General features: G+C 30.8%; 1 protein-coding gene across 3 annotated transcripts in view; it reads left to right on the forward strand.

Annotated features, from left to right (window-relative positions):
• LOC114123676 (semaphorin-2A) overlaps window positions 1-14109 on the forward strand; it is a 347857-nt gene that overhangs the window by 308122 nt on the left and 25626 nt on the right. For 2 of the 3 annotated variants that reach the window (XM_027986733.2, XM_027986731.2), the window contains one exon: window positions 13705-13767. In XM_027986733.2, the coding sequence (XP_027842534.1) occupies window positions 13705-13767 (63 nt within the window). The remainder of the gene's footprint in view (window positions 1-13704; window positions 13768-14109) is intronic. The other variant, XM_027986732.2, reaches the window with a different exon arrangement.

The following is a 14109-nucleotide window of genomic DNA, read 5'->3' on the forward strand; positions in this document are numbered from 1 at the left end:
GCTCGGCAATTCACCTGATGACAGTAGAATATTATAATAATAATATGTACATTATACTGTATCGAATCTCGTCGGATTGTCAAAGGCGCGTAACACGCTCTGGATTGTTTTCCTTACATTTTCGGTTATATTTTTTTCACTAGTTTAATCCGTCTCCGAATATTATCACATTTGTTTCGGTTGTGCTATGCGCACTTGTACAACTATATACTGATGGTTGCGAACGACATGATACCCAATAGTAAATATGCGTGTGTGTGTGTGTGTGTGTGTGTGTGTGTGTGTGTGTGTGTGTGTGTGTGTGTGTGTGTGTGTGTGTGTGTGTGTGTGTATGTGTGTGGGAGAGAGTTTGCATTTGTTAGTGGTTTATTTGCACATCAAACTCACTCGCCTCCGCCAGCAAGGCAAAACGCTCTTTGATTACCCAACGCTAACCCTATCTTGCCGTCACAACTGTATATACGCATACTCATCCTCTCTTATGTATCTAACCCCCTTTTTAGACTGTTACGTACATCTTACTATAATAAAGTGCCTTGAAACCGCTCGGGTCCATTATTTTCACGACCAAATCCCGCCAAAAACTTAATGTATATATTGTATAATACGGTTCGAATCGTTGTGTAAACTGAATATTCGCTTCCCTATGCAAATCTCGCTGTTATATGCATTACAAACCAAATACGATAATCATTTACCTAAAACCAATATAAATATTATTAATATTATTATTGCTTAATTAATATCAACAATAATACAGCAATAAATTTCTTTATTTTTTTAATCCGTGGGCACATATGAGAATAATAAGTTAAGACGAGAGAGGTGGTTAAACATTTAAAAAATACTATACACGCAGCAGTGGCTTTTTTATGTGAAATGTTGTCGGCCGCGGCGTTTGAACATCCCACAGGCAACAACAAAAACTTTTTTACCTCCGCCGATTATTTTTACTTAAATATTAAGCTCAAACTTAAAATTTCTTAGTAATTAAAATTGTCTTGTTATCTACATTATTTCGTTAAAATTAAAATGAAATCTTTAATTATGCATCATAATCATTGACATAGATGATAAATTATATTATAAAGTTGTGCTAAGATTAGCAACAGTCTACATTATCGATAACGATGCTTGCAAAATATTTACACAGTATTTTTTTTTCATTATTATGAAGTCATATAAGTGTTTAAACTTTAAACTTTAAACTCTTTAGCATATTTTAACCAAAGCCAAAAAACACATCATATATTTTCGTACAATAATTAGCTAGTATTTTTTTTTAAATCTTTTACGTTGATAACTTTGGCGTTTAATATATATTAACCTTCAATTTTATTTGATGGATTTTGCCTTAACGCGCACAAGATTTCACGCGGATGAATATTTTCACAGAAAAATACATAAAAAAGCAGCTAGCTTCATATTATGCGCAAGCAATAACATTTTTCGATTAAACGGCGTGCTAACAAATTATGTATGATATAGTCACTGCTCACTAGTAGATAGGTTTAGGTAGACGCGACCATAATCATACACGGGCGGCAGGGATGAAAGTTTCGCAGTTGAGATTTTGTCAACGTCATCTCGTGAATAAAACATTGTCCAACGCTCGACTGGCCTTTGTGAATTTTTTTCGCCTACTATCTCCCTCGGTCTTTTACGTTTCGTCGTTTGAAAAACCCTATATATGCGCGCATTTACATGTTATTGAGGTTGTATTTTGTGCTGTGTCGGAATAATTCATTCGTATATTATACGTATCGTAGGGATTCTTTTGTGCAGATGTTATGGAATAATTTGTCCAGAGATTGCGGTGGCAGCGGGTTTAGTAGTCTATACCATATATAGTTCAATATTCATTTGTGTATAGAAAATTATATCGCTGAGACGACCCACGTGGGTTTATTTCTACTAACGCCACATACGGTCCATTGCATCGGCAGTGGTGGAAGCGAGCTTAATATGTAATATATTATTCAGCAAAAAAAAAAAAAAAACAAACAAACTAGAAAATCATCGTGTACGAGTTCAGTCGTAGAGAAAACGGCCACGTGTGTTCATATAGGCGCAGTACAGGTGAGGAGCAATAGGAGGGAAAATACGATTTTTCTATCCATTTTACTTTATTTTCCTACACTAGCCGCGTGTGAGTATTATAAGAATTTGTGCCTGTTCAACGGCGATGACGACGTAATAAAATGTAATAAGTACAAAACACGAGTACATAAATTTTATAATATAAGCTACACGTTGTTTTTTTTATATTTATACATATATTTTTTTTTTTATTTATAAACACTCGATCTCTTGTACAGTACTGGGGATATAAACGGCAGTAAAGAATAAAATAAGAATAACGCGCGCACAACTTTGCATTAAAATCGCAATTATAGCGATTTCAATTTACGGCCCGGACTGCGTGTTGTTCTGCTGAGATTAAAAATAAACGATTTCCACTCGGCCGTTCCGCCAACACCGCTGTCTCCCTCTCATTATATAACGAAGTGATAACTCACCTCGTTTTATTAGTCCTTTTTATGCGTATAACCATTTTGGCCTCTTCCCAAAAAACAAATCTCCTCTTCGTTGATTAGTAAATACTTATATTTAATAACTTTAACGGGAATCAAATTAACCGACCCCCTCGCTACTAAATTCTCGTTGTTTTGGAATTACTAATTTTATATCTCGGTATTTTGTAGCTAATTCGTTTTGCGGACAAATAAATTACGCCAACAATAACAACGTGTATATACTATTTTTAATTTTTCCACATGAATTTGCTAAGTTAAGGGTAACATTAATCGAACTCAAAATTATTTTCATTCCCCAATGAAATAATTCAATTATTTTCTCTGACCAATTAACAATTCATGAGTCGCAATCCACGCTTGTCTTACCCTTTTAATCCTATAACGCTTTCCTTTGGAGAACTTGCTAGAATTATACGTTTACGCCGGCACGCGTCTTGTGGGAGTTGGTTTAATTCAAACTCAATCTCCAGTAACGTTTAAATAATGTTTTGATCTTATTTACGACATGTGTTTTTATTTTAACCCGACTTAAATAATAATTGAAAACATTTTATTAATGTGCGTTATGTACTCGCTGTACGATTTATTATATTATATAATTAATTTGCTTTTCGTCTAATTGAAAAACATACGTAACTCTAAAATAAGGATTTAAATAATAAACAAACTTATAATAATTTAGAACACAAATGTCAGGAATTTAAATATTGTTGAAAAAAATATATATGTTTAAAGATTGTGTATACAAATAATAATGATTTTTGAGCTAAGAAGAATTAATATCGTAAAGCTTTGTTTAAATATAGGTAGGTTGTTATAATATAAATAATTAAATTAAATGATACTTTAAAATTTAATTTTAATTTTTTTGTTTGTCCTATTTTTCTTTCCATGTCCCTATTTGTAACACCCGCTCATTAAACACATTTTATCTAAAAACAAAAGTAACTAATTATATAAGCAATACTCCCCACAATAGAATTATGAAAACTATAAATGAATTAAAAATCGATCTGTTTAAATCACCAAACTTCAACTCTTTTAAAAATTACTATAATTCTTATCTTGTCAATACTTAGCTATAACTGTTATATTTATATTATATGTTTGTATTTCATTATATTTATATTTATATTTGTAAACTACTATTAGTTCTAACGTACGATTGTCACTATTATAATGCATGTAATTGGGCTAGGCCCGTATAATAATAATAATAATAAATAAATAAATAAATATTAAAAAATATGTATTTAATGTAACTTGCGAGTATTTATAAGTAAAGGATAATAATTCATTTAAAATAAAATTTAAAAAAAAACGACGACCATTTTTTGCTCATAATTTTTCACATGACATAATAGATCTATGTATTATAATGTACGCAAAATACACGTATTTTTAAACAGCATTTATAAATGTATTTTTTTTTTCATAACAAATACTCTACCAAGAAAAAGACTGTGTATAGTCCAATTCAAAAATTTAGAATCGCAGTTTTATACGGTTCATCGGGCACTCTACTTATTAACTTAAAATTATTATGAATCGTACCTCGTTAACGAATAACTATATACACCCGCTACTTCACCGTCGCGGTTCAGTCTCCGCAATGTGAATAATAAATTCGCTTGTCTCCAAGTATATATATATATATAAAGAGATAAAGAGAGAGAGAGAGAGAGAGAATTGTACACAGAGAGTTTGGAAAACTTTCCGGTAATCCAATTGTTTTCGCCCCATCCCACCCGCTCAGTAACACTGTATCCCGTTCGACTGGGTACAATTTTCTCTCGAGTCGCCCCGCGTTAATCATTGGATCTAATTTCCACTCCCCCCTCCACTATCACTCACTACCTTACCAAATCTCTCTTCCTCTCGATCTCTCACCCTATCCTTGCCGTCCGAGGTAAATTAATGTATCGGGTGTATATTATTGCTGGACGACAAGCGAAGCCCACGCGCGCTTTGGCATCGAGTGCGTTTGGCTGAGTTTCAAATTGGACACACCTGACCCGGGTGGTGATGAGGGATCAGCGAGGAACGGGGAAAAAAAGTAAAACACTCCCTCGAAAACGGTAAATCAACCCCTTCCCGCAGAAACTACGGAAATCGCCCGACTACCGTTCTCTCCTCTCCAGTATCATTCCTTCACCTTTCGGCCGTACCAAAATGTTGCCCGACAACTAAGACTATGCTGTTCGGCAGGTTAAACAGGAATAGTGTTTTTTTCCTTCCAAAAAGTTTAAATAGTGTGTTGCAATTTTAAACGAATCGCGTATATTTGCGCCCGCCAACACATTTCGTTTACGGATTAGTAAGACTTCGACGGAACATAAATAATTTATTATAATATTAAAATATAATTAACAGATTGTCTCACAGTGTTTGTCCACCTACGTATCCGCTGATACTACGTGTATAAACTCCACAACTTACTCCCTGCGCGAACTTTAGAACTATAGTACGTTAATGTTTTAATACTCAATAGAAATTAATAATTTAACATTTTAAGTATTAACATAAATTTGCTTTAGAAATTAACCAATTTAATCGAAAAGCATGAAAGTAAAAATTTTATTTTATTTTTTTATTTCAAGTTTGGTCAATTCAAAAAATACTGCAAATTATAATGTAACTAATTCTGTAATCCAGCAATCGAAATATATTCAAAAATATTGTATTTATTAAAATAATAATCATTTTGACCAGTGATATACCTTTGATTTTTATGTTTGGTATCGTATTTATCTACAAACTCATACATAATATTATTATTATGTACCTACCTACTTCTATTTTATTTTATCTCAAAAATTTATTATTGAAAAACGTATGATAATAAATCAATCTTCATATTTAATGAATACGAAATTATTAAACATTTCTAATTATTATTTTCAATATTATATTATTTTATACAAATCATTGAGTTGCTCGAAATATTATTTATATTATACCTTCTTTGCAATCCATAACAATAATAATAACAGTTATTTAATTAAAATTGGTTATAATTACTATTTAATATTATATAAACCCATTATAAATGTATATATTATGTATTTATTATGTAATATAATTTTACAATAGCAATATATCTAAATTAAAGTTTTTCTAAAAGTAAGTATAAATACTAAAATGAAACGTTATATAGGTAAATATAATGTATAATAATCATTGTGATTATATTTTTGAGACTTCAAGTAAAATAGTAATTCCTAACAAGACCATTTGTTCATTAAAATAAATAGCAACGTCGCAAACATATGACTCGGAGAACAAGTAAATATGTTTTAACCACCTAGACACAAACTCGAAAAGTTATTCAACAGTTGTATTAAGACATATTCTCTTTAGTTTCCCTAATTATGCATTACAAATTTTCATTTTGTTTGCAAAACACAAGTTTTCACGGGTTGTTCAACGATGTATACTAAACAATCGTTACATGGCCAAAAGTTTTCGCTAAAATTAATATTTATTAATAAGAAACTAAAAGAAAATGTTTTCGTACAACATTCTTCTAGAACAAACGTTATATATCACTCGACTTTTATAACACTGACCAACAATATATTTGTTAAAATAGATATAAAAGGTAGTAATAAGTTTGGTAAAATTTTTTCGGACAATATATCATAAATATCTTGAAATCTGTTCAGAAAAATAACCTTCAAAGAATTTAAAAATTATAAAGGTAAAGATGACTTATTTTTTTTTTAACATGAACAGGTCTTATAACAATGACTCACCTAATAAAAACTTTTAAAAAAGACGACAAGGAAATGCGCTTAAAAAGTTTCAACAAAATTTCACTTTGTTATCATTTGTGCTTTTTTGTATTCTAATAAATCCACGACATTTAAATGACATCATAACCGATTGAACCTCATTTTTTTTTCTTCATCAAAAATACTCACAATGCACACCATTTAGTTTTTGTCTCGACTTTTCAAGCTATCTGATCGTAATAAATTTTACATAAAAATATATCGTATCTTAATCAAACTTTATACAAAATATATTACATTAATTGATTTCAAATAAATTTACTATTAGTATATGATTAATTTTAAAACTTAGTTTTTCACTTTTATTAAAAAAAAAAAAAAAAATTTATCACTATTATGTTAAACTAAAAAAATATTTTCTGTTTTCATATAAGACTTGTATTCAAGACTATAAATAATTACGATGAAAGATATCTTAAATAAAGAACTAAATTTAATTTGTAATATTTCGGCTTGAAGTGATTTCATGTAATTTAAATGAAATATATATATATATATATATGATAATGATAAAGTAATGTATATATTTGATACTACAATATAATAGATTAATTGCATTTACATACATTTTTTTTTTTTTTTATAAAAAATTAAAAATGTATTAGTATACTCTTAATATAATAAAAATAGTTTTCAAGAATTCAATAAAATTGTTACCGTAAAAAACGAACTATCATATTTGTTGAAGTTCTCTAGTAAACGTTTATATACTTATAATATGTATAATAAATTGTAATCGATTCAAAATTAAAACCAATCTCGTAAAGGTTTTTAAGATACAAGGATTTAATGACGATTATTTTTAACTATAGTCATGTTATGGACTTACGGTTATCTTCCTCTAATACAGAATTAAATGAATCAAATACAACAATTTTTTGCTTTTCAAATTACTTTTAGAAATCCTAGTTTATAGAGTCTATATTTTTTTTTCGTAATTCTAAGAAATCATATTAAACTACCACAAACTTACATTTTTTCCAACAGACAGTAAACAAATTTGATCCATTCTAAAATGTTTTCACGTCTTGAAATTATATTGCACCCTCGAAAACCGACAAGGACCGTGATCTTTTACACTCGCGAGGGATTAGGTAAACTTTGCGGTGCATAATTCAAAACGTTGTAATGAGAACGACACCGGGGTTTTTCGTATACTCACTTGGATTCTCATTTCCAAGGTGTTTTAGCCACCGGTAGTTTTCCTTTTTTTTACTCTAAAATTAATGTATGTAATAAAGAGTCGAGAGAATACCATAAATATAAAATAAAATAATAAATAACCACGTAATGCGAATGGAAAAATAGAAGGGTACGAATGGTATAAAAATGACCTTTAGTAGTTTAGCTTTTTTCTAACAAAACTGAATAATGTTGTAATTTGTACAACGAATAATATTATAATTTAAACTTGTTTTAATCAAGATTCATATACATTCAAATCGATATAAATAATAAGAATATTACTTTAAGAACAAGTCATAAATAATTATTGTCGTACAACTTAATTTTTTTTTCTAATTACAGTATCGAACTTATAATATCTTTGTAAAAATGCCGACGCTTATGGTTTAATTTATACCAATACTTTTAATCTTAAATAGAATTTCGCATGCGATAGCGAATGTTGTTTTTAGATTTTATCATGGTTTATAGACATTTAAGCAAGTCGAGAAAAATTCCCACAATGTATTAAGACAAAAATAGCTATACATCCAATGTCGATTGCGATTAATGGTTACGTTATGTATTACATCGAAGATATTTGATTTTGCACGAATAATAAATATATTACCATAATATCCAGTATCGGGTTGGTACAAACGCTTTTTGCTTTCGGATATATATAATTATTTGACCCCACAGGTGAATATAGGCATTTCGGGTATGTACGCGGACCAGAGGCCTCGTATTTCAGCCGAAAACACAAGGCAGGAGCTTTAATTAAATCTACCTTACCCTCGACCGACGCTACCACCGCCACCCCTGCCACCCCTAATCGAGGAAAACAAATGCAATTATAATCGCTTTATACACACTATGTACAATAATATGTTCAGCTACCCGGTGCTCGTCAGCTGTGCCAGACTGGGAGTTCATTTGTGTAGCAATTAACATCGTCATAGGTACATCGCACGCGTTTTAAAGTAATATCCAAACCTGCGGAGACTGAAAATTCTATTCCCGCGTTTTCCGGCTTAACGATTTTTTTTTAGCATATTTTTTTATTTGAATTCCTATCGTGTTCTTTTTTTTTTTTTTTTGAGGGTTTTTTAATGGAAGTCAAACGCATTCCACTCTGTAATAATTACTGGAATACTACCGCCACTGACATTTTTGGCCTCGCTGTTCCTACATGAATTGGGGGAAAAAAATCGTTTAAGCGTAGCATGCGGAAGAGGATAACGAAGACAAAGAGAGAGCGATGTTGGTGGTGATGGTTTTGATGATGGATACACGTGTCTGAGTGCTCGAAGGTTCCAAAAAATAATTGGTCGATTGATTTTCAAATTCAATGTTTGTTTGGTAATTTCATTATGCGAATAAACACTTCCCGTGTTTGTTGGTTGCTGATTCAATAGCTATGAGAAAATAGAAATAATTTCTATTATCCCCTTTTGTGCAAAAATAACACAGACATATAACATATACTAAACAATGTCGAGGGTTTTCCATTTTGCTTGCATTTAAATTTTTGAATTTATATTTACAAAATATATATTATACATTATGTACACCATTCACATACTGTTTAGTATTTGTAAATGTATACGTGAACTACTGTTTTATGCATTGTAGCAAAATGTTTATCTAAATATTATAATATAACATTTCTAGCGACGAAGTATATTATATAATTATCATTTAGTTATCATAAACTACGCATTTAGTCGGCATTAATTGAATTATTATTATTTTTTTTTTTTTATGTATGTATAATGTATATATAATATTATAATTGTTATTTACTTTTTAAAAATGAAAGCAAAAACGGTTTATTCATTTCTCGTTAAAATATTATGATAGAACGTGGTGTTAAAAAAAAAATATACTACCTAATGTAGTTTAAATAATAATGTTATAATATATAATTAACGCGGTGCACAATTGACGGGGACAAAGTGTTAACCGTCGAAACTTTTGTGCTACGGTCTTGAATTTTAATAGGGTAACACGTTACTTCAATTCGACGTGAAAACTTGTAATCGTATCAAACCGCGACTTAAATGTCTTAATTTTATCAAAATCGTTATAAATTCCCATCTAACGGAAATTCCTTCGAAAACGTCACAGAAAATTGGTTATTATTAGAGCAGTTGTGTCGTACCATCAGAGCACCTTATATTTATAATATATGTGTACACTATAGTACGCTACTGCTTCTGTGCACTTTGACTGGTGATGGTTTATATATAATGTATATATATAAAATATTATATTATATTATTCCATTTGGGAATTGGCAACGGAGGTGTTTTATTGCTCTATTCGTATTGTGTTTTCCAATTTCCTGACAGATGAATTGAAGAAGAATATTCAGTTGTTTCTTTCCACCGTGTCTATACGTCGAGTCAAATCCTGTAGGCCCCGTTCGCCGACAAAGCGGGTTACATATTATCGTCACACCCCCGCAGACATGCATCAATGGTCTCGTGAAAAAGGGGAAAACAGCAGAAGGAATACACATTGGAAGTCGGTTTACCAACTGTGACTAATACAATACATCGTGACATGACGTGTGCCGCACAACGGTGTGAATTTTATTAAATATCATCCCGTACCAAGAATATCACATGCACATGTATAAATGTATTATTTAGATGCTTGTTATTATATTATTATTTTTATGATTGTGTTCGTTGCAATTTTTACCGGTTTTAATTCATGTATATTGTATATATACCTATGTATATACTTAAATTACACTATACGTTGCATAATACAATCCGTTCTAAAATTGTACCATTAATTAATAATGCATTCAATTTGGCTTCGTCTAATTCTTTTTCGTTTTCCAAATGAACAACAGTATCAATAACGTTGCATTTTCGTTGTTAAAATATTGCGAATTTCAGACTTAAAATAACTAACTAGAGCAGACGTTATTTTCAGACTTTAATGCAAATTATACGAAATGTTATTGCTCCAATTCCACCTGAAACTTATATTAATAACATTGCTAAAAGTCTCGATAATGTTCCGCGAAATATCTTGCATTTTGGTCTTAAATTTGATTTGATCAAAATCCATAATAATAATATCTTACAGTTCAAAGCATCGTTTATAACTTGTATTTTATTAACATTTATGATAATACGAATTCTGGCAAGCTGGAGACGTATACACTATATACATAAGGCCAAATTGTCGTCATAACGTGCGCTGGGCTCTGTCGTACTTACACACACGACCAAACAATTAATTCGGTCGTAAATTGTGTACGTACTTGACATTCCTGACACATTGCCTGCCGCCGCGTTCATGTTGGCGCGCAAAGTTTGTCGAACATTTCAGTACGATATTCCGTCATGAATTCATTATGTACGCCATGAAATGCAATAATTAGATTTGATAAAATTTGATTATGGTATATAACGCTGGTTCACGTGTTTAAAGCGCGTAATTATTCAAATAATAATATAGTAACGATAATAATCGAACCACAACATGCTATGGTGGAAATACTGAAAATACCTAGATTTCCCGAATTCTTTTCCCGACCGGACGTTTCTCGATTTCGATAAAATTATAAAGAAAAAAAATAACGAACACACTCTTCTTAATGCTGTTTTGAGGGCGGATATTCGTAGATTTCATTTCAATCTTGCGAATTCATCATTTCGAATGTGTAAAAATGTAATTCCGAACAATTCGACGTGCTCGGTATTCGTAAACGTGTGCAGGTAATATAATAATAATATGTTCAACCCGAATCTATCATATGTTTTCTGACGTTTTTCGCTGGGAACTAATACTACAACCCCGGATCTAAGTAAACAAAATCCTTCCTTATCACACGGTTGCCATGCCAATCGACAAACAGGTCTCTCGCGTATTTTTTCTTTTTTCTATACATACATACAAACACACATAAATATATAATATATATGTATGTATAGGTATATATATATGCGTATGAATGTGTTATTATAGGTTATTGTTTGCCCGTCTCGTCGACATGAATTGTTTGTGTGAGTATGTGCGCGTGCATTTGGGTATATATGCACCAACAGTATTTTATACCCTTTTCAATCCAAATATTTATTTAACCAACTTGATTACCACCATAGTCGCCGCTGCTAGCGAATGAATTTAATCAGATGTTTCTGACCGGAAAAACGTAAGTTGTATTATGCTACGGGGGGGGGGAGGCTTTGGACGTGCCGAGTGATATGATAAATATTATTTTCAATAGCGAAAAAAAATTCAAAATTCAAAACAATGTAAATTAAAAATCCCAGTTTAATGATTTAATATGGTATAAACTCATACATATTTATCTTGATTTAATGTGTTTTAAAAAATATTATTGTTGGTATATCGTCTTAACTTTGCAGTGAACAAAAAATAACATGTATACGTAACGGTTCATAGGAGTAAATGTTACATACGTGCGATTTTTAATAAAATGCATTTTTTATACCGTAAAAATGATACGTATAAATTTTCATTCATTCGTTTACTATGTACCTACGTTGTATGTAATATCAGTTGAAGAATACACTATACAAAGATGATGCACGATTTATATCGCGAGTTTAGTCGAAAGGAATAGTATGATGAGAAAATTTACTCATATAAAAATTCCTCCTCGAAAATATTAGTAATAATAATATTTTGTTAGAGTATATATAATATATATATATAAAAAAAAAAATAAATTGTCTATATAAATGAATAAAAAAAGACCGTCCTATGCAAAATCCAATTGAGTAATCCTATTCGAATTTAAAATATTCAAATTTTTTTACTCTCCGGAACTATATCAATGCAATTCAAGTGTGGCATTATATGTGACTATGAAAAAAAAATATATATATATAATAATAATAAGTAAATATGGTGTCTAGAAAGGAGATGTTTGAAAAAACACAACAGTGAAAACAATATTGTGATATGTTTCTTGGTGACTGGTAAATATTGCAGCAAAGGGGTTTTCAGACATAAAACGCCATCCAATTTGTCTTGCAAGCTGGGCTCCAGTCCTGGGCCAACAGTCGGGTGTTTGAGAAAACAGCTTTTAAAAATCACAGACGGAACGTGAAAAGATAAAAAGGCAAAAACGTACACAAATGTGTGGAAACCCTGCGGGAAATCAAGCTTTGGATCGATCGGATCGGCCTAGGGAGGTAAAAGAGTAGGGAAATACATGTAAGGACAGCGAGAGATTAGCGGTGAGGACGAATAAGAACAAGTGGGCATTTGAAAGCTATTAATGCGACCCTTTTTTATTTTTTATTCACGTTTCTTCTTCCTCTCCAGTTGTTTCCATTTTGAATCCGGTAATAGAAAAAAAAATGAAGAAAAATCCGAACGAAATGGAAGCTAAATTGAAAAAGAGGTTTACCTGAGGATTATCGAAAGTGTTGAAGCAGATCCATCTTCGATGGAGAAACCACGTTAGGTTAAAAACTATTAACTACCTAGCATAAACTTTAGGTGCCTAAGAGATTAAGAATAAAATACAAAAGTCCTTCTGGGTTATACGTCAATTCTAAAACAATAGAACTTATACCTAAGTATTATAAGTGAAGAATTACATTATTTTATTAATTATAAATAATAAGTAGCATTGTATGAAGATATAATACAAATGTGTAACTCGTTAAATATTATGGCGAAATTTACATTATACTATCTGAAGTTAAAAACAAGCTCTTGAATAAATTTTATTTATTTCTCGCGTTTAATAAATAAAAATCGCAGATTATACGTAAATGAAAAGATAGAAAAAAAATTATTTTTGAAATGTAACGGCTTAGCATTATTATTGTTTATGGACAGAGTATTACATATCGAGTAGTAAAAAAATACTAAAAATGTGAGTTAGGTAATAAATAAATACTACGAATCGTTTACAAACAAATAAACGTAGTCTAAATTTAGTAATAATTTTAAGTGTTCAGAAACAATTTTAAAGTAAAATTATATTACTGGATCTATCGATTCAATAACAAACGTAAAACGATGACATAAATGTTACAATACTATTTTACGAATGAATAAAAAAAACGAATTGCTCCTAATATCTACGAGTTTTATTGCGTAGTGCCTACACACACATGATACATAATAAAAAATACTATTTGTCTTTTATTGTCCTATGACATAGATTACACTTTATTAAAGGAATAATTTTTGTTTTGTTTCAGCAGGATTCCATAAATCTGGAACCGTCAAACATTATGAGCTGCACGTCTAAAGGAAAATCTGAGGTAATGTAACAAAAGTGAACTGTTCTTTTATTTTATTATTATGGTTTTTTTATTTTATTTTTTGTTATCGTTTAAAAATAATAATAAAATACTTGGTGTTGGACGAAAGAGATCTGAGCCGTATTTTACGCAAAAACGCAAAACAGGTATACGCGCGCGTTAGGTGCAGACTTTAAGCTTTGTTCTTTTTTACGTCGAGGATGACAGGAGGGAGCAATATGTTTACAATAACAATGGGGAACGAAAGAAAAGACAGAATTATTTCTCTTGCATGTGTGTGTGTGTGTGCGCGCGCGCGCGCACCCGCACGTAATGTATATATGTGAGTATAATATCCATGCG

The sequence above is a fragment of the Aphis gossypii genome, chromosome 2, assembly GCF_020184175.1.
Source record: "Aphis gossypii isolate Hap1 chromosome 2, ASM2018417v2, whole genome shotgun sequence".
Lineage (NCBI taxonomy): Eukaryota > Metazoa > Arthropoda > Insecta > Hemiptera > Aphididae > Aphis > Aphis gossypii.